The following is a 20644-nucleotide window of genomic DNA, read 5'->3' on the forward strand; positions in this document are numbered from 1 at the left end:
AAAAACCCATCTGTGTGGGCACGGGACAGGCACTTAAGAGCCGATAGGGCGCCTGCCACTGGAAGACTCCCGTGAAAGGATAAGGGGGTCACGGAACGGGCTAGAAACCCTTAGGGTGCCCGCCCCCAACAAGAAAACTTCCGTGCAACGACTAAGGCATTCAAATAGTTCCACGAAGCATACCACAAGCCCAACCTCCTGGCCGCCACCACTCCCGATAGGATTTTTTGGTGGTAATTCTCAGTGACTTTCTTCTGACTCTCGCTATGGAGCAAGGAAAATCCACCCCACTCTCTCTCATGACTGATCCTTTCTCGGATGTCAGGGCTAGAGCGTATGATCTGCCGCTACTGGTTACAAAGAGTAAATTAATAACGTTTTGCTCTGCAGAGTGGCCCACCTTCCAAGTTGGATGGCCTCCAGAGGGAACTTTTCAACCTTCTATTATTCGGGCAGTGAAAGAGAAAGTTATGGCTCCTGATCCTTGGGGCCACCCGAGCCAAGTCCCATATGTTATGGTCTGACAAGACCTAGTAAAAGATCCGCCCAAATGGTTAAAACCTTCTGTTCACAAACTCCCTGATTCTCCTAATGTACAGGCCCTGATTATGGAAACTCCCACTCCCCCAGAGGAAGCCGAAAAGAATAAGGGCCCAAAACCGGTCTTGCAGGGATCCTCATACTGGAACCTGATTGACTTGGAGACGGAAATTAGGCCCCCGCCATATGCCCCTCCTCTGTTGCAGGTTCCCCCCGGGGGAAGAGGCCCCCCACCGATGAATCAGAAGGGACAAGGGAACCCCGACCCCAGAGAAGGAATAGAGGAAATAGGGGTGAGCAGGATCATGGGGACCCAGAGTTACCTTCATCTACTGTACAGGCACTCCCCATCCGAGTGGGACCAGCTAACCTGGATGGAGAGCGAACCTATCAGTACTGGCCCTTTTCCACGAGTGATCTGTATAATTGGAAAACCCAAAATCCTCCTTTTTCAGAGAAACCCCAAAGCCTCATTGACCTCTTAGATTCCATTTTGTTCACTCATAACCCCACCTGGGATGATTGCCAGCAGCTGTTGCAGGTGCTCTTCACCACGGAAGAACGGGAGCGAATCCTGGCAGAGGCGTGGAAAGGGGTCCCGGAGGTCGACGGGAGACCAACCGCCCAGCCTCATCTCGTGGACGAGGGGTTTCCTCTGTTGCAGCCTAACTGGGATTTTGAGCGAGTGGAAGGTAGGGAGCATCTCCAAGTGTACAGCCAGACTCTAATGGCTGGCCTGTGGGCCGCAACTAGGAAGCCGACAAATTTGGCGAAGGTAAATTTAGTAAGGCAAGAGCCCACTGAGAGCCCGTCAGCCTTCCTAGAGAGGCTAATGGAAGCCTTTAGGCAATATACACCTATGGACCCCCAGGCTGAAGAATCACGCACTGCAGTTCTACTAGCGTTTGTGAATCAGGCAGCCCCAGATATTAAGAAGAAATTACAAAAGATGGGTTAAGAGAACAGAATACAAGACTTACTGAAAGCAGCTGAAAAGGTATTTAATAATAGGGAGACCCCAGAAGAAAGAGAGGAACGACTTTGTCGGGAGGAAAGAGAACTAGCTGAGAAGATCAGGAAAGAAGATAGGGAACATAGGGCGAAGGAAAACCGGAAGAACCAGAGAGAGCTAGCCAAGATTCTTTTTGTGGGGATAAAGGCCGGAACAGAATTGAGGGAGCCTCGAGGCCCCCAGACGGGAGAAACAGAGAGACCAAAAAGGCAGGCCCTAAAGAAAGATCAGTGCGCTTACTGCAAAGAACGGGGGCACTGGAAAAATGAGTGCCCTAAGAGGGACCCGAAGAAAAGAACAACCCAGAGAGAGAGAATTTCCCCTAGAACTAGAGTTCTATATGCGGGGGAAGACAGTGACTAAGAGAGTCAAGACTCGACACCCCTTCCCGAGTCCTGGGTAACCATACATGTGGAAGAAAAACCCGTTGGCTTCATGGTGGACACTGGCGCCCAACACTCTGTTTTAAATCAAAAACTGGGACCAATGTCTAAAAAAACCAGCTTGGTGCAGGGAGCCACGGGGACAAAAAGATATTGTTGGACCACGGAACGGAAAGTAAATCTGGGGACCCATCAGGTGTCCCATTCGTTTTTGGTGATACCAGAATGCCCAGCCCCTCTACTTCGATGGGACTTGTTGACTAAAGTTAATACTCAGATCCATTTTGACCCTGGGGGAATGTCAGTCACGGATGGACTTGGATAGCCGATACATGTCTTGTCTCTAGCTTTAAGAGATGAATACAGACTTTTTGTGCCTAAGCCCTCAGAGGTTATAGCACCAGATATACAACCGTGGGTCCACAAATACCCGTTGGCATGGGCAGAAACAGCAGGAATGGGACTGGCTAAACAGAGACATCCAGTCGTCATCGAACTAAAAGCCGAGCCGACTCCTGTGAGGGTGAGGCAATACCCTATGAGCCAGGAGGCTCGGCGGGGGATCACTCCCCACATTCGATGGCTCATGGATGCCGGAATTCTCAAGCGGTGCCAATCCCCTTGAAACACCCCCTTACTACCGGTCAAGAAGCCAGGGAGTATGGATTACAGACCTGTCCAAGACCTACGAGAAGTCAACAAGCGGGTGAGTGACATACACCCTACTGTCCCCAACCCGTATACCCTCCTGAGCAGTCTGCTGCCTGAGTACACTTGGTACACTGTGTTGGACTTGAAAGATGCTTTTTTCAGCCTACCCTTGGCGGCCCAGAGCCAGGAAATATTTGCCTTTGAGTGGACTGAGGGGGAAGGCCAACTGGTAGTACAACTAACTTGGACCTGCCTCCCACAAGGGTTCAAAAACTCCCCTACCTTGTTTAATGAGGCTTTGAGTGAGGACCTCTATGAATATCGGACTCGCCACCCAGAGGTCATCCTGCTGCAATATGTGGATGACCTTATGTTGGCTAGAACCACAAAGGAGGCATGTAGCCATGCCACCGCTGACCTCTTACAGACTCTAGGCACCTTGGGATATTGTGCTAGCGCAAAGAAGGTGCAAATATCCCAGCAAGAGGTCACCTATTTGGGGTATAAGATCAGGCAGGGACAAAGGTGGCCAACTCAGGCCATGAAAGAAACAATATTGCAGATACCAGAGCCCAAGACCCCCCACCAGGTGAGAGAGTTTTTAGAGACTGTTAGATATTGTAGACTGTGGATCATGGGGTTTGCCGAGAAGGCCCGGACCTTGTATGAGAAAAGTAAAGAGACCCCAAACTGGACTTGGACTGAGCCAATGAAACAAGCTTTCCAGACACTCAGACGGGCCCTACTAGAAGCCCCAGCCCTTGCCCTGCCTAACCCAAATAAGCCATTCCAGCTGTTTGTAGATGAAAAACAAAGAATAAGGAAGGGGGTCTTGACGCAACAATGGGGACCATGGAAGCGGCCGGTAGCATACCTTTCAAAGCGATTGGACCCGGTGGCCTCTGGGTGGCCCCCTTGCCTCCACATCATTGCAGCCACTGCCCTCCTTGTCCGCGACGCTGACAAATTGACGTATGGACAGCAACTCTGGGTTTACACCCTCCACGCCATCGAAGGGGTTTTAAAGCAGCCGCCGGGTAAGTAGATCTCCAATGCCCGTTTGACACATTACCAGGCCCTGCTGCTTGATGCCCCACGGGTGCGTTTTCAGACCCCTTGCTTCCTGAATCCAGCCACGCTTCTACCTAACCCAGAGAAGGACCGTCCTCTCCATGATTGCAGTGAGATACTGGCTGAGGCCCTGGCGGCTCGAAAAGACTTAACTGATGTGCCGCTAAACAACAGTGAGCTAGTATGGTTCACTGATGACAACAGCTATGTAAAAGATAGACAAAAGAAGGCGGGAGATGCTATAGTTGATGATTCAGGACAGACAATATGGGCTGAGACACTTCCCCCAAACACGTCTGCACAAAAAGCAGAGTTGATTGCCCTAATACAGGCTCTGGAACAAGCAAAAGGGAAGAGAGTCACCATTTTTACGGACAGCCGATATGCTTTTAGCACTGTCCATATTCAAGGTCCGATATACCAGGAAAGGGGATTTAGAACAGCGGAAGAAAAAGAAGTCAAGAATTTGCCCGAGATCCCCAGGCTCCTGAAAGCTGTTCAACTGCCCCGGGCAGTAGCAATTGTACATGTCCCCAGTCACCAGAAAGGAGAAGACCCTAGGGCACGGGGCAATCGGGCTGCTGATGCGGCCGCTCGAGAAGCGGCCAGCCGGGACTACGCCGCCCCCATATTAGCTGTGGGACTTTCACCTCCTGGTATGGGAACTCTGCCGCCAGTCTCCGACTATTCCCTCCCTGACCTCGTTTGGATCAACGAGGATACCACACTCCAGAAGGATGACAAAGATGGATGGTACCGAGATCAAAACAACAACCTGATATTGCCTGCCATCCTGGGTCGCCACCTATGTGGACAGCTGCACACAACTACACACTTGGTGGAGAGAAAGACCTTGACACTTCTCCAGACGGCCTGCCTGAGGTTCCCTCGACAAAATGCAACTGTACAAGAGATAATCCAGGCTTGCAAAGCGTGCCAGCTGATGAGGACAGGGAAAAGACAGCACACTAAAAAGAGGTACTGAGGGGAAGAGCCAGGGCAACACTGGGAGATAGATTTCACTGAGGTAACACCAGGCAAGTACGGTTATCGCTATCTGTTGGTTCTGGTAGATACCTTCTCGGGATGGGTAAATGCCTTCCCCACTAAGGGAGAGACAGCAACAGTGGTTGCTAAAAATATCTTAGAGGAGATAGTGCCTAGGTATGGGCTGCCAGTGACTATGGGCTCTGATAACGGACCTGCCTTTGTGAGCCAGATTGTACAAGGGCTGGCCCAAGCTCTGGGGACAAAACGAAAGTTACATTGTAAATATAATCCCCAGAGCTCAGGACAGGTTGAAAAAATAAATCGGACCCTAAAAGAAACTTTGACAAAGTTGGCAATAGAGACTGGCGGGGACTGGGTGACCCTCCTTCCCTTCGCGCTCTTTTGAGCACGTAACACCCCTTATAAGCTGAATCTTACCCCTTTTGAGATTCTATATGGAAGACCCCCTCCTGTGTGTCCTATATTTGAGAGAAAATGCCTACCACCCCCTACCTTGGGACAATTCCAGCAAACACTGATGACATTAAGTAAGGCGCATAGCCATGTTTGAAAATTAATTCGAGAGATACATGAGGGAACAAGCAAGGAAACCATCCCCTCACATAATATTGGCCTGGGTGATTGGGTTTGGGTAAAACGACACCAATCTAAAGCATTAAAACCTAGATGGAAAGGCCCTTATGTTGTTCTCCTTACCACTCCTACTGCTGTTAAGGTCGACGGGATCGGGCCCTGGGTTCACTGCAATCACATGAGGCAAGCCACCCCGGAAGAACAGGAGATGGCGCAAGCAGAATGGGAGGCAAGACCTCACCCGTCAAATCCTTTGAAACTGAAACTCGTACGATGAGAACCCTCTTAACCCTCCTGCTGATAACAGTTTTCATCGGCCCAGGAGCAACCAGCCACAACCCCCATCAGCCGGCTAACCTGACTTGGGTGATCTAAAATTCTGAGACTGGAGAAGTGCTTAATTCGAGCTCCAACGTGGCCCCCAAAGGGACATGGTAGCCAGTACTGACCTTTGATTTGTGCATGCTGGCAGCTGACGGTAATTGGTTTGGTCCCCACCAACTGACCAAGTTCTTTGCCCACAGCTCTTTCGGTCTGTTCACCCATAACTGTGAGCGAAAAGGCCCACAGTACTATGAACAGGTGCCTGTCTATGTCTGCCCGGAGGGAGGAAGGGATCAGAACCAAATTGAAAAATGTGGGGGAGTTGACTCTTTTTATTGCGCCGCTTGGGGTTGCGAAACCACGGGAACAGTCCATTGGCTCACTAACTCCGACAGGGACCTCATTCAGGTAAAATCACCCCCGAATTCCCAGAAATGTCCAACTGAGGGAGTATCATCCAAACCCAGGCAATGTTCCCCATTACAGATCAAATTCACAGACAAAGGAAAAAAATGTACCAGGTGAGATGTTGGCCGAGCTTGGGGCCTCCATCTTTACAAGACTGGCTATGACACAGGATTCCGGTTTGAGCTTAAATTAAAACAGGGACTGCTCTATTTGGCACCCAAAGTAGCCTTAAGACCAAACCAGGTGATAGCCCCGAAGCCCACCCCCCAGGGAACAACCCCAAAGCCTCCCTCCCAGAACCAAAGTCAGGCTAATAGATCGATTTCACGCACCATGGGACCCCCCCAGGGTTGACATGTCCCCACCAACAGACCCCCTTATGAAAATGATCTCCTCAGCCTATCTCACCCTAAATGCCTCTCGTCCGGACTTAACAAATGGTTGCTGGCTTTGCTATAATATTAGGCCTCCCTATTATGAGGCGGTTGCCTTTTCTTCAAGATTCAACGTGACCTCTGATGTCTCGGCCTGCAGACGGCAGCAACAACCTGGGTCAGGCCGGTTGACAGTAGGCTCCGTTGCGGGCATAGGCACCTGTGTAGGAACTATCCCTAAGACTTATCAACACCTATGTGATAATAATTCAGTCCCTAGGACTAGCCTCCCCAATTCTACTCACCAGTGGGTACTTCCGCCAGAAAACGGGTGGTGGGCTTGCTCCGCCGGACTAACCCCGTGTGTCCATAAGGCAGCACTTAATGCCTCCCAAGATTTCTGTGTCCTAGTCCACCTGATCCCCCAGCTAAACTATTACTCAAAGGAAGAACTACAACCTAGGTTAGACCCATCGGGTCAATATAAGGTAAAACGAGAACCAATCACTGCCCTGACTTTGACAGTCCTATTGGGTGCTATAGGAATGGGAAGTGGGATCGCAGCCTTAACGTTGCAAGATAAACAGTATAATCAACTAAGGGCTGCAATAGATAAAGATATTGAACAACTCGAGAAGTCCATTTCACACCTCCAAGAATCCTTGAGCTCCTTGGCTGAAGTAGTGTTACAGAATAAAAGAGGTTTATATTTGTTGTTTCTGCAACAAAAAAGATTATGTGCAGCACTGGGAAAAAAATGCTGTTTCTATATCGACCATTCAGGGGTGGTACAAAAATCTCTCCAAAAAGTAAGAGAGAGACTAGCCCAGTGCTTGAAGAGAGAATGAGAAGCCCAACAAGGCTGGTTTGAATCTTGGTTTCAGCGCTCCCCCTGGTTGACCACTTTGATTTCCACCCTCCTGGGTCCACTCATAATATTAATATTGCTACTGACCTTTGGTCCATGCATTTTAAACCGTCTGGTCTCATTTATTAGAGAGCGCCTAAATACCATCCAAATTATGATATTGAGACAACAATATCAGCCAATATCACAGGGTGAAGAAAAAGATTCCTCTACAAAAGTACAAAGACAGGGGGGAAATGTGAGGCTGTCACGGCTAATGCCATGACAGGCAGCCTAGATTAGGAGTAGGCCTGGTTTCCCGGGGTAACATAATTATTAGGCCTCCTGGAGCCAGCCAATCAACATATGCCTAGCAAGAAAAAGGGAACCTATCAGGGGAAAGCTGAAAGCCCCACGTTGGGCCAACAAAAATTACCTTGCAACTGTGTAACCAATCTGCTTGCGCCAACTACCTACTGTGTAACCAATCCGCTTGGGCCAACTACCTGCTGCTTACATTTGAATAACTGTACCCAATAAATACCCGAGATAACTGGGGCTCGGGGCCTTTTCGTCCTCACACCCTTGGTGAGGGCGGGAGGCCCTGGCTTGAGTCAGTAATAAATTCCCCTATTGCAAGTTGCATTGTTTCGAGGAGTCTTCTTTCCTGACCGGGGACTCAGACTACGGACAGAACACACAGGTCATAGCAAAAACCCACTTCCAACAACATAAGAGAAGACTCAACACATGGACATCACCAGGTGGTCAATGCCAAAATAAGATTGATTATATTCGTTGCAGCCAAACATGCAGAATCTCTATACAGTCAGGAAAAAACAAGACTGGGAGCTGATTGTGGCTCAGATCATCAACTCCTTGTTGCTAAACTCAGACTTAAATTGAAGAAAGTAGGGAAAACCACCAGACCATTCAGGTATGACATAAATCAAATCTAGTACGAGTATACAGTGGAAGTGACAAATAGATTCAAGGGATTAGATCTGATAGTGAGAGTGCCTGAAGAACTAGGGATGGAGGCTTGTGAAATTGTATAGGAGGCAGTGATTATGACCATCCCCAAGAAAAAGAAATGCAAAAAGGCAAAATGGTTGTCTGAGGAGGTCTTACTATGAAAAGAAGAGAAGCTAAAGCCAAAGGAGAAAAGGAAAGGTATACCCATTTGAATGCAGAGTTCCAAAGAATAGCAAGGAGAGATAAGAAAGCCTTCCTCAGCGATCAATGCAAGAGAAAAGAGGAAAACAATAGCATGGGAAAGACTAGAGATCTCTTCTTGAAAATTAGAGATACCAAAGGAACAGTTCATGCAAAGATGGGCACAATAAAGGACAGAAATGGTATGGACCTAACAGAAGCAGAAGATATTAAGAAGACATGGCAAGACTACACAGAAGAACTATACAAAAAAGATTGTCATGACCCAGATAATCACAACAGTGTGATCACTCACCTAGAGCCAGGTATCCTTGAATACGAAGTCAAGTGGGCCTTAGGAAGCATCACTATGAACAAAGCTAGTGGAGGTGATGGAATTCCAGATGAGCTATTTCAAGTCCTAAAAGATGATGCTGTGAAAGTGCTACACTCAATATGTCGCAAATTTGGAAAACTCAGCAGTGGCCACAGGACTGGAAAAGGTCAGTTTTCATTCCAACCCCAAAGAAAGGCAAGGCCAAAGAATGTTTAAGCTACTGCAGAATTGCACTCATCTCACACTAGTAAAGTAATGCTCAAAATTCTCCAAGCCAAGCTTCAACAGTACATGAACCGTGAACTTCCAGAGGTTCATGCTGGTTTTAGAGAAGGCAGAGGAGCCAGAGATAAAACTGCCAACATACGCTGATCTTCGAAAAAGCAAGAGAGTTCCAGAAAAACATTTACTTCCACTTTATTTTCTATGCCAAAGCCTTTGACTGTGTGGATCACAATAAACTGTGGAAAATTCTTAAAGAGATGGGGTTACCAGACCCCTGACCTGCCTCCTGAGAAATCTGTATGCAGCTCAAGGAGCAACAGTTAAAACTGGATATGAAACAACAGACTGGTTCCAAATCGAGAAAGGAGTACGTCAAGGCTGCATATTGTCACCCTGCTTATTTAACTTATATTCAGAGTACATCATGTGACATGCTAAGCTGGGTGAAGGACAAGCTGGAATCAAGATTGCTGGGAGAAATATCAATAACCTCAGATAAGCAGATGAAACCACCCTTATGGCAGAAAGCGAAGAAGAACTAAAAGCCTCTTGATGAAAGTGACAGAGGAGAGTGAAAAAGTTGGCTTGAAACTCAACATTCAAAAAACTAAGATCATGGCATCCGATCCCATGACTTCATGGCAAATTGACGGGGAAACAATGAAAACAGTGACAGTCTTTACCGGTTTGGGCTCCAAAATCACCGCAGATGGTGACTGCAACCATGAAATTAAGATGCTTTCTCATTGGAAGGAAAGCTATGATCAACCTAGACAGCATATTAAAAAGCAGAGGCATTACTAGCAAAGTCCATCTAGTTAAAGCTATGGTTTTTCCAGTAGTCATGAATGGAGGTGAAAGTTGGACTATAAAGAAAGCTGAGTGACAAAGAATTGATGCTTTTGAATTGTGGTGTTGGAGAAGACTCTTGAGAGTCCCTTGGACTGCAAAAGATCCAACCAGTCCTTCCTAAAGGAAATCAGTCTGGAATATTCATTGGAAGGACTGCTGATGAAGCTGAAACTCTAATACTTGGCCCCCTGATGTGAAGAATAGACTCATTTGAAAAGACCTTAATTCTGGGAACAATTGAAAGTGGGAGGGGAAGGGGGAGAAAGAAGATGAGATGGTTGGATGGCATCACTGACTCGATGGACATGAGTTTGAGTAAGCTTCAGTCATTGGTGATGGACAGGGAAGCCTGGTGTTCTGTAATCCATGGTTTCACAAAGAGTTGGACATGACTGAGTGACTGAACTGAACTGAATTACCAGGGAATCCCTGCAATTTTCTGTTTTTTTTTAATGATATCTTTTTTTGACTTTCCTGTCAGGGTGATGCTCTCCCTATGGAATAAATTTAGAATGGTTCCATCCTCTGCAATTTTGTGGAATAGTTTGAGTAGGATAGATGCTAACTCTTCTCTTAAGTTTTTGGGGAAATTCACCTGTGAAACCATGAACGTTTGTTTTTGGGGTGTTTTAAAATTGCAGATTCAATTTCATTACTTACAGTTATTCTGTTCATATTTTGTATTTCTTCCTGGTTCAGTCTTGGGAGATTGTACATTTTTAAGAATTTTCCCATGTCTTCCAAGTTGTACATTTTATTGGTGTATAGTTGTTCAGAGTAGTCTCTTATGATCTTTTATGTTTTTTTGGTGTTTGTTGTAACTTTTACTCTTTCATTTCTGATTGTATTGACTTGGGACCTCTCTTCTTTTTCCTTGATTAGTATGCCTCTTTTCTATTCTTTTAGTACCTATTTCATTTGTTTCAGTTCTGTTATTTATGATTTCTATCCTTCTACTAATTTTGAGTTTTATTTGTTCCTTACTAATTCCCTTAGCTGTAAGGTTAGGTTGTTTATCTGAGATTTTTCTTGTTTCCTGAGATAAGCTTGTGTCAAAACCTGTGTCAAAAACTTCTCTCTTAGAAATGCTTTTGTTGTATCTAAGATTTATGGGCGGTTGTGTTTTCTTTTCATTTGTCTCCAGGCAGTTTTTATTTCACCTTTGATTTTGTGGTGACCCATTGACTATTAACAAGTACATTGCTTAGCCTGTATGTGTTTAGTGGTTTCTTTTCTTTTTCTTTTTTTAGTATTTTTCTTGTAGTTCACTTCTAGTCTCATTGCATGTGGTCAGAAAAGACACTTGACATGATTTCTGAAATTTACCAAGGCTGGTTTTATAGTCTAGCATGTGATCTATTCTGTAGAATGTGCCATGTGCAGTTGGAAAAACTTGCAATCTGCATCTTTTGGATGGAATGTTCCATATATATAGAATGTGTCATTTAAGGCTTTTGATTTCTTATTGATTTTCTGTTTGGATGATCTGTCCATTGACGTAAGTGAGCTGCTAAATTGCCTACTATTATTGAGTTACTGTCAATTTCCCCTTTTATGTCCATTAATATTTACTTTATGGTTTTGGATGCTTCTATGTTGGGTGCACAGATATTTACATTTGTTATACCTTCTTTTTGGATTGATCCCTATCATTATGTAGTGTTCTTGTCTCTTGTAACAACCTCTTTTTCAAATCTGTTTTGTTAGATATAAGTATTGCTACCCTGACTTTTTTTCAATTTCCTTTTGCATGGAATACTTTTTCCCATTCCCTCACTTTCTGTCTGTGAGTCTTTAGATCTGAAGTGAGTTGCTTCTTGGCAGTGCATAGATGAGTCTTGTCATGTATCCATTTAACTACTCTATTTCTTTTTTATTGGAGCATTTAGTTCATTTCCATTTAAAGTAATTATTGATATGTATGTTCACATTTCCATTTTGCGCATTGCTTTGGATTTGTTTCTGTAGGTCTTTTTTGTTCCTTTCTTGTTCTTTTGTTCCCTTCTCATATGTTTTGATGACTACCTTAACATTATAGTTGGGTATCTTTTACTTTTCTTGTTTGCATATAGTATACATTTTTCTTTTGCAGTTACCATGATGTTTTTATGTATCAATCTATACATACACATAGGTATTTATATATGATTAAGTTGCTGATCTCTTAATTTCAAATACATTTTTAACAACCATGTGTGTATATTCAACTCCCCTCACAATTACAGCTTTTAACATCTTATTTTACATCTAATTTAAGTGTCTCCTAACTCCTTATTATAAATATAGATACTTTTGTTAAAAGACAAAATTCTTCCTACCTTCCTTCTAGCTTTGCATGTGAGATGATTTCCAACATTTACCTTATGTTTGCTTCCACTAATAAGCTTTTCCTTTCATAATTTTTGTATTTCCAGTTTTGGACTTTTCTTTCCCCTTAGTAAAACTGCTTTACCATTTCTTGTAATGCTAGTGCCTGAGCTCTTTTAAATTTAACTTGTCTATAAAGATTTTGATCTCTAAATCAAATTTGAAGAGCCTTGCTGGACAGAGTATTCTTGGTTGTACATTTTTCACTTTCAACATGTTACATACATTGTGCCACTCCCTTCTGGACTGCAGTTTCTGCTGAAAAGTCAGCTGATAGCTCTATGGACATTCTTTTTGTATGTTTTTTGTCCTTTTTCTTTTCCTGCTTTCAGTGTCCTCTTTTCATCTTTCACTTTTGCCAATTTAATTGCTATCTCTCTCTCTCTTCTCCTTCTGGGGGTTCTATAATGTACATATAAATGTGCTTAATGTTGTCCCAGAGTTCTCTTTCAAGGTTCTCATTTCTCGTCATTCTTTCTTTTTTCTGTTCAACATCAGTAATTTCCATTACACTGTCTTCCAGCTCACTGATCCATTCTTCTGTATCGTTTAGTATACTATTGGTAGCTTCATGTGTATTTTTCATTTCAGTGTTGTATTCTTCATCTATGTTTGGCTCTTCTTCATATTAATATTTTCTTGCTCTGTGTATGCATCCTTCTTCTGAGATTTTTGATGGTCTTTACAAGCACTACCCTAACCTCTTTCTTGACTAGATTGCTTATCTCCATTTCACTTATACCTTCTTTTGGGCTTTTCTCTTGTTGCTTCATCTGGAACACGCCTGTCTAAGTATTTGTTTTGTATGTACCTGGTAGATTGGTTGTGCTTCTTAATGCTGGGGAAGTGGCCTTTTGCAGGCACTATGTGTTTCAGCAGCCGACTCAACTTTCATCACCTTTGGTGTATACTCTAGTGGCTTCCCCTGTGTGACTGTGTGGGTCTTTCTGTTGTTGAAGGCTGACTAGGTGAGAGGTCTGTTAGTCTTGTTTGGCCCCTGGTCCAGTTGGTTGGCAGTTCTGCCTCATGCATTGGCTGCCAGGTGCTGGTTGGCAGGACCAGGTCATAAGGCAGCTGGCTGTGAAACTCCAGGGGGTTCTGGGATAGTGCTGGTTCAGGGCTATATGGAGTAAAGTGCAGAACATTCCAAGGCCATAGCACTTCCACTGCTGGGTGAAGCCTGGTCCTAGGGCTAGTGCCTACCTAATGATAGGCAGAGCTGGGGCCTGGAGCCTGGTTGTAGGGCCCAAGGATCCCAGGAGCTGATGTCATAATTTTCTATTATTGCTTTTATAAAAATTATTCAAAGATTTGAAAATTTCATTTTATGCAAAAATTCTATAACATCATGACACTTACTGACATACAAAATTACTAGTAATAATGGACGAAACAGGTTTTTTTTTAACTTATTGTCTGTGTTTGCTAAAACGAATTGTATTAATGAAACGTTCCAAAATCAAATGTGTTCCTATGTATTATTCTTCTCCCTTTCCAATTTATTAGGTATTTTACCCATTGTGCTCTACAGAATGTTTGCCATCAAATCGTATCATCCCTCTTACCAACAGTATGTTTTTCATAGTTAATTAGCAGCTAAATTTTTAGCATTAAATAATATCCCACTGTCTGATGTACCACAACTTTTCCACTGACTTACTAAAGAAAATCTATGTTCTTTCCAATTTTATAAATATGAACAAAACTACCATAGCCATCTAAAAAATGATTATTTCCACAAGAAAACCCAAGCATTTACACAGTACAAAATATTCTTATAAAAGATAATGTTTATTAAAAGGATCTTCTTCAATTTAGTAATAAATAAACCACTTTAACAAACCCACAGCAAGCATCACCCTCAATGGTGAAAAATTGAAGGCATTTCCCCTGAAATCAGGAACAAGACAAGGGTGCCCACTCTCACCACTACTATTCAACATAGTGTTGGAAGTTCTGGCCACAGCAATCAGAGCAGAAAAAGAAGTAAAAGGAATCCAGATAGGAAAAGAAGAAGTAAAACTCTCACTGTTTGCAGATGACATGATCCTCTATATAGAAAACCCTAAAGACTCTACCAGAAAATTACTAGAGCTAATCAATGAATATAGTAAAGTTGCAGGATATAAAATTAACACACAGAAATCCCTTGCATTCCTATATACTAACAATGAAAAAACAGAAAGAGAAATTAAGGAAACAATACCATTCACCATTGCAACAAAAAGAATAAAATACTTAGGAGTATATCTACCTAAAGAAACAAAAGACCTATACATAGAAAACTATAAAACACTGATGAAAGAAATCAAAGAGGACACAAACAGATGGAGAAACATACCGTGTTCATGGATTGGAAGAATCAATATTGTCAAAATGGCTATTCTACCCAAAGCAATCTATAGATTCAATGCAATCCCTATCAAGCTACCAACGGTATTTTTCACAGAACTAGAACAAATAATTTCACAATTTGTATGGAAATACAAAAAACCTCGAATAGCCAAAAGTAATTCTTGAGAAAGAAGAATGGAACTGGAGGAATCAACCTGCCTGACTTCAGACTATACTACAAAGCCACAGTCATCAAGACAGTATGGTACTGCACAAAGACAGAAATATAGATCAATGGAACAGAATAGAAAGCCCAGAGATAAATCCACGAACCTATGGACACCTTATCTTTGACAAAGGAGGCAAGGATATACAATGGAAAAAAGACAATCTCTTTAACAAGTGGTGCTGGGAAAACTGGTCAACCACTTGTAAAAGAATGAAACTAGAACACTTTCTAACACCATACACAAAAATAAACTCAAAATGGATTAAAGATCTAAATGTAAGACCAGAAACTATAAAACTCCTAGAGGAGAACATAGGCAAAACACTCTCCGACATAAATCACAGCAGGATCCTCTATGACCCACCTCCCAGAATATTGGAAATAAAAGCAAAACTAAACAAATGGGACCTAATGAAACTTAAAAGCTTTTGCACTACAAAGGAAACTATAAGTAAGGTGAAAAGACAGCCCTCAGATTGGGAGAAAATAATAGCAAATGAAGCAACAGACAAAGGATTAATCTCAAAAATATACAAGCAACTCCTGCAGCTCAATTCCAGAAAAATAAATGACCCAATCAAAAAATGGGCCAAAGAACTAAACAGACATTTCTCCAAAGAAGACATACAGATGGCTAACAAACACATGAAAAGATGCTCAACATCACTCATTATCAGAGAAATGCAAATCAAAACCACAATGAGGTACCATTACACGCCAGTCAGGATGGCTGCTATCCAAAAGTCTACAAGCAATAAATGCTGGAGAAGGTGTGGAGAAAAGGGAACCCTCTTACACTGTTGGTGGGAATGCAAACTAGTACAGCCGCTATGGAAAACAGTGTGGAGATTTCTTAAAAAACTGGAAATAGAACTGCCATATGACCCAGCAATCCCACTTCTGGGCATACACACTGAGGAAACCAGATCTGAAAGAGACACGTGCACCCCAATGTTCATCGCAGCACTGTTTATAATAGCCAGGACATGGAAGCAACCTAGATGCCCATCAGCAGACGAATGGATAAGGAAGCTGTGGTACATATACACCATGGAATATTACTCAGCCATTAAAAAGAATTCATTTGAATCAGTCCTAATGAGATGGATGAAACTGGAGGCCCATTATACAGAGTGAAGTAAGCCAGAAAGATAAAGAACATTACAGCATACTAACACATATATATGGAATTTAGAAAGATGGTAACGATAACCCTATATGCAAAACAGAAAAAGAGACACAGAAATACAGAACAGACTTTTGAACTTTGTGGGAGAATGTGAGGGTGGGATATTTCAAAAGAACAGCATGTATACTATCTATGGTGAAACAGATCACCAGCCCAGGTGGGATGCATGAGACAAGTGCTCCGGCCTGGTGCACTGGGAAGACCCAGAGGAATCGGGTGGAGAGCGAGGTGGGAGGGGGGATAGGGATTGGGAATACATGTAAATCCATGGCTGATTCATATCAATGTATGACAAAACACACTGGGAAAAAAAAAATAAATAAAAATTAAAAAAAAAAATGAAAATTGACTTAAGGAATAGTTTCACCCCAATTTGGGGGTGAACACAGAAATATATGCAACTAGTTATAATCCAATAGTTTACTAGATCTCCCCTTACATACAAAATTTTATGTTAGTTCTAATAAATATTGTTATTGATCCCCTTATGCCATTGGAAAACCAACTGATAATGTGTCTTTATGTCCTGTCTCAATGATACATATATTTTGAACAGAGTAATGTGTTTCTGCATTGCAAAGATTATCTTTATATTCCTTTTCAATTTAAATAAAAGAGTATAAGGAAAATGTATCAATAATGCTTACCAAAGCTTTATCCATAATGACACATATTTTCAGAACTCTTTTCAACATCACACCTGAATCTTTCTGCAAACAGAGAACATGAATTGAATAAAACATTAAAAAATTTTTATCTTGCTTGTAATTATCATGTACATTATATAATTATATATATGTATACATATAAATATATGTATACATATATATATATATATATATATATATATATATACACTCACACTCACACAGGTATAGATAGATAGATAGATAGATTATAGCTATAGATACAAACATGTAAAGATATAATTACAAGAAATCAATTACAAGAGGATCAATGCCCACTGAGTAAATAATCTGGGAGATTTTGCATAAACATTTTCAGAACAAATCAGAAGCTTTTGCCTTATATTCTTGATAATTAGAATCCTCAAAAAAAGTTACAAAAATGAGGGAAGATTCTTGCTTCTTTCCCCTGAAAAACTTCTTCTAGTTCCTTGATTTAATCTTCAAGCTAAACAAATTCCCATCAACTTTCCCCCAAATGTTGGTCCATTTTATCATCATTTTTGTACTTGCAATTATTTACCATGGCCTACTCTCAATAAAATGCATGTATTTTAAGAACACAGTTGCATGAACTGGTAGCAATGTATACAGCCATGAATCCATTACTATCCGTAAAATAAAAATTGTTTCCATTACCCTATAAAGTTAATAGCTTATAAGGCTCGAGGCAACCAGTGATCTGCTTTCTCTCACCATAGGTTACAATAATGTATCCTATAACTTTATATAAGTGAAATCATATGATATGTCTTCTTCTATATCTGGTTTCTTTAACTCAGCACTTGTCTGTTTGCTGTGATTATTGGTAATTCATTTGTTTATATTGTCACCAAGTGTGAAATTTTAGAAACATAAAACAATTTGTTAATACATTTAACTGTTGATGACCATTTGGATTATTCAAACATCTTAGCTATTGTAAATAATGAGATGTGAATATCCATGTACAGGTCTTTGGATAGTTATAGTCTTTCATTTTTCTTGGTTCAATGCTTAGAACTGGAATATCTGATTCACATACCTGTATATGTATATAGAAATACAAAAATTTGACTGTTTTCTAAAGTTATTAGGTTGGCTAAAATGTTTGTTCAGGGCTTTTCATTACATCAAATAGAAAAATCTGAATGAATCTTTTGGCCAACTCAATAATTTGATCATTCTGCATTTTTGGCCAGGAACTAGTGTCAACTGCTCCATACTCTTGCCTCTATTTGGCATTGGCAATATTTTGCATTGCATCCATTCCTGCCAGTATGTGCTGAGAACTCATTGAGATTTTCATTTGCGGTTCCTGTATGATTAATGATGTTGAACATCTTTTCACAGTCTTACGGCTCATTAATTTGGTTTCTACTAAGTCCCCTACTATAAATTTTATGTTTTGTTTGACACTTAAGTTTACCCTCTAATTCAATTGTTTAGAATAAGGATTTCCATGTGGAAATCCAATCTTCTTGCATAATTTGATGAATACGTCATTTTTTTTACTTTCCAAAGACCTTGGCACCTTTGCGTATAATCATTTGGGCAAGAGCACATGGCTATACTTCTCCTCTATTGTATCCCACTGTTCCACACATAAACCAATTCCAAAATATGTATCTCCAGAGCAGAGGCCAGCAAACTATAGCCTATGGTATACCAGCCTCAGTTCAGTTCAGTCGCTCAGTCGTGTCCGACTCTTTGTGACTCCATGAACTGCAGCACGCCAGGCCTCCCTGTTCATCACCAACTCCTGGAGTTTACCCAAACTCATGTCCATTGAGTCGGTGATGCCATCCAACCATCTCATCCTCTGTCGTCGCCTTCTCCTGCCCTCAATCTTTCCCAGCATCAGGGTCTTTTTCAGTGAGTCAGCTCTTTGCATCAGGTGGCCAAACTATTGGAGTTTCAGCTTCAACATCAGTCCTTCCAATGAACACCCAGGACTGATCTCCTTTAGGATGGACTGTTGGATCTCCTTGCAGTCCAGGCGACTCTCAAGAGTCTTCTCCAACACCACAATTCAAAAGCATCCATTCTTTGGTGCTCAGCTTTCTTTATAGTCCAACTCTCACATCCATACATGACCACTGGAAAAACCATAGCCTTGACTAGACGGACCTTTGTTGGCAAAGTAATGTCTCTGCTTTTTAATATGCTGTCTATGTTGGTCATAACTTTCCTTCCAAGGAGTAAGTGTCTTTTAATTTCATGGCTGCAATCACCATCTGCAGTGATTTTGGAGCCCCCGCCCCCCCCCAAAAAAAATAAAGTCAGCCACTGTTTCCATTGTTTCCCCATCTATTTGCCATGAAGTATACTCTCCTGGTTGCAAAAAATATTTTCTTGGAACACAGCCATACGTGTTTGTTTATAGTTTACCTATGCTGATTTCAAGCTACAAGGACTGAGTGAAGTAGCTGCAACAGATCATATGCCTCACAAGCCCAAAATATTATCTGATCCCTGAAGAAGAAACAACACAAGTCCTTCACCTAGTTTTTTTTTTCAAACAAATGTTTGACTTCATAAGGATATTTGCATCTCCATAATCAATTTGAGAATCTATTTCTACAAAAATGTTTTTCGGGAATTTTGACTGGAATTATATTGACTCTACACATCAATTTGGGGAAAATGAATTTCTTGACTTTTTTCCCTGTAACTTTGCTAGAGTCTCTTAATTAGTCTTGATTGCTTTGATGGAGATTCTTTAGCTCTTATGTGCAGAGTTATCTCACTGAAGAACTAGGGTGATTGTTTTCCTTTCAAAATGTATAGTCTTTATTATTAGTCTTTTTCCTATTGCAAAAACTAAGAATTCAGTAAAATGTTGAGTGGAAGTACAATGAAGACAAACAACCTTGCATTATTCTGAATCTCAGGGGTCATTTTCACCAGTTTGGGCACTAAAAAATACACCATAGACTAGATGCTTAAACCACAAACAGTATTTCTGACATTCTAGAGGCTGGAAAGTTCAAGATTCAGGCACCAGCAGATGTGATGGCTGGTGAGTTCACTCTTCCTAGTTTGCATATCTTGTATGCTCATGTGACAGGAGAGCAGAGCCTCTTCCCTTTTATATGAGAGAATTAATCCTATCACGAGGGCCCTACCTTTATACCTGTTATTGTTCAGTCACCCAGTCAAGTCCAACTCTTTGCAACCCCATAGACTGCAGCAAGCAAGGCCTCTTGGTACCTCACCATCTCCTGAAATTTGTCCAAGTTCATTTCCATTGGATCAGTGATGCCATCCAGCCATCTCATCCTCTGATGACCCCTACTCCTTCTGCCCTCAATTTTTCCCAGCATCAGGGACTTCTCCAATGAGTTGGCTGTTCGATGAGATGACCAAGATACTGGAGCTTCAGCTTCAGCATCCGTCCTTTCAATGAATATTCAGGGTTTATTTCCCTTAAGATTGACTGGTTTGATCTCCTTGCTGTCCAAGGGACTCACAGGAGTCTTCTCCAGCACCACAGTTCGAAGGCATCAATTCTTCAGCATACTGCCTTCTTTGTTGCCCAGCTCTCACAGCTGCAGATGACCACTGGGAAGACCATAGCCTTGACTTATACAGACCCTTGTCAGCAGAGTAATGTCTCTGCTTTTCAACATACTGTCTAGGTTTGTCATAGCCTTCCTGCCAAGAAGGAAATGTCTTCTAATTTCATGGCTGCAGTCATCATCTGCAGTGATCTTAGAGCCCAAGAAGAAATCTGTCACTACTTCCATCTTTTACCCCTCTATTTGCCATGAAGTCATGGGGCCAGATGCCATGATCTTAGTTTTTTTAATATTTAATTTTAAGCTGGCCCTTTCACTGTCCTCCTTCACCCTCATCATGAGGCTCTTTAGTTCCTTAGTTCCTCTTCACTTTCAGCCATTAGAGTGGTATCATCCGTATATCTGAGGTTGTTGATGTTTCTCCCACCTATCTTGATTCCAGCTTGTAACTCATTCAGCCTGGCATTTCTCATGATGTGCTAAGTGTATAGGTTAAACAAACAGGGTGACAGCAGACAGTGTCGTGATACTCCTTTCTCCATCTTGAACCAATCAGTTCCATTCAGGGTTCTAACT

The 20644-nt window shown here is 42.1% G+C and overlaps 1 protein-coding gene across 4 annotated transcripts in view; it reads right to left on the bottom strand.

The window, feature by feature from the left end:
* LOC122432573 (A disintegrin and metallopeptidase domain 3-like) overlaps positions 1-20644 on the bottom strand; it is a 125095-nt gene that overhangs the window by 69617 nt on the left and 34834 nt on the right. For all 4 annotated transcript variants that reach the window (XM_043454592.1, XM_043454590.1, XM_043454589.1 and 1 more), the window contains exon 7: positions 16530-16592. In XM_043454592.1, coding sequence (XP_043310527.1) covers positions 16530-16592 — 63 coding nt within the window. The remainder of the gene's footprint in view (positions 1-16529; positions 16593-20644) is intronic.

The sequence above is a fragment of the Cervus canadensis genome, chromosome 31 (genome assembly GCF_019320065.1).
Source record: "Cervus canadensis isolate Bull #8, Minnesota chromosome 31, ASM1932006v1, whole genome shotgun sequence".
Taxonomy (NCBI): domain Eukaryota; kingdom Metazoa; phylum Chordata; class Mammalia; order Artiodactyla; family Cervidae; genus Cervus; species Cervus canadensis.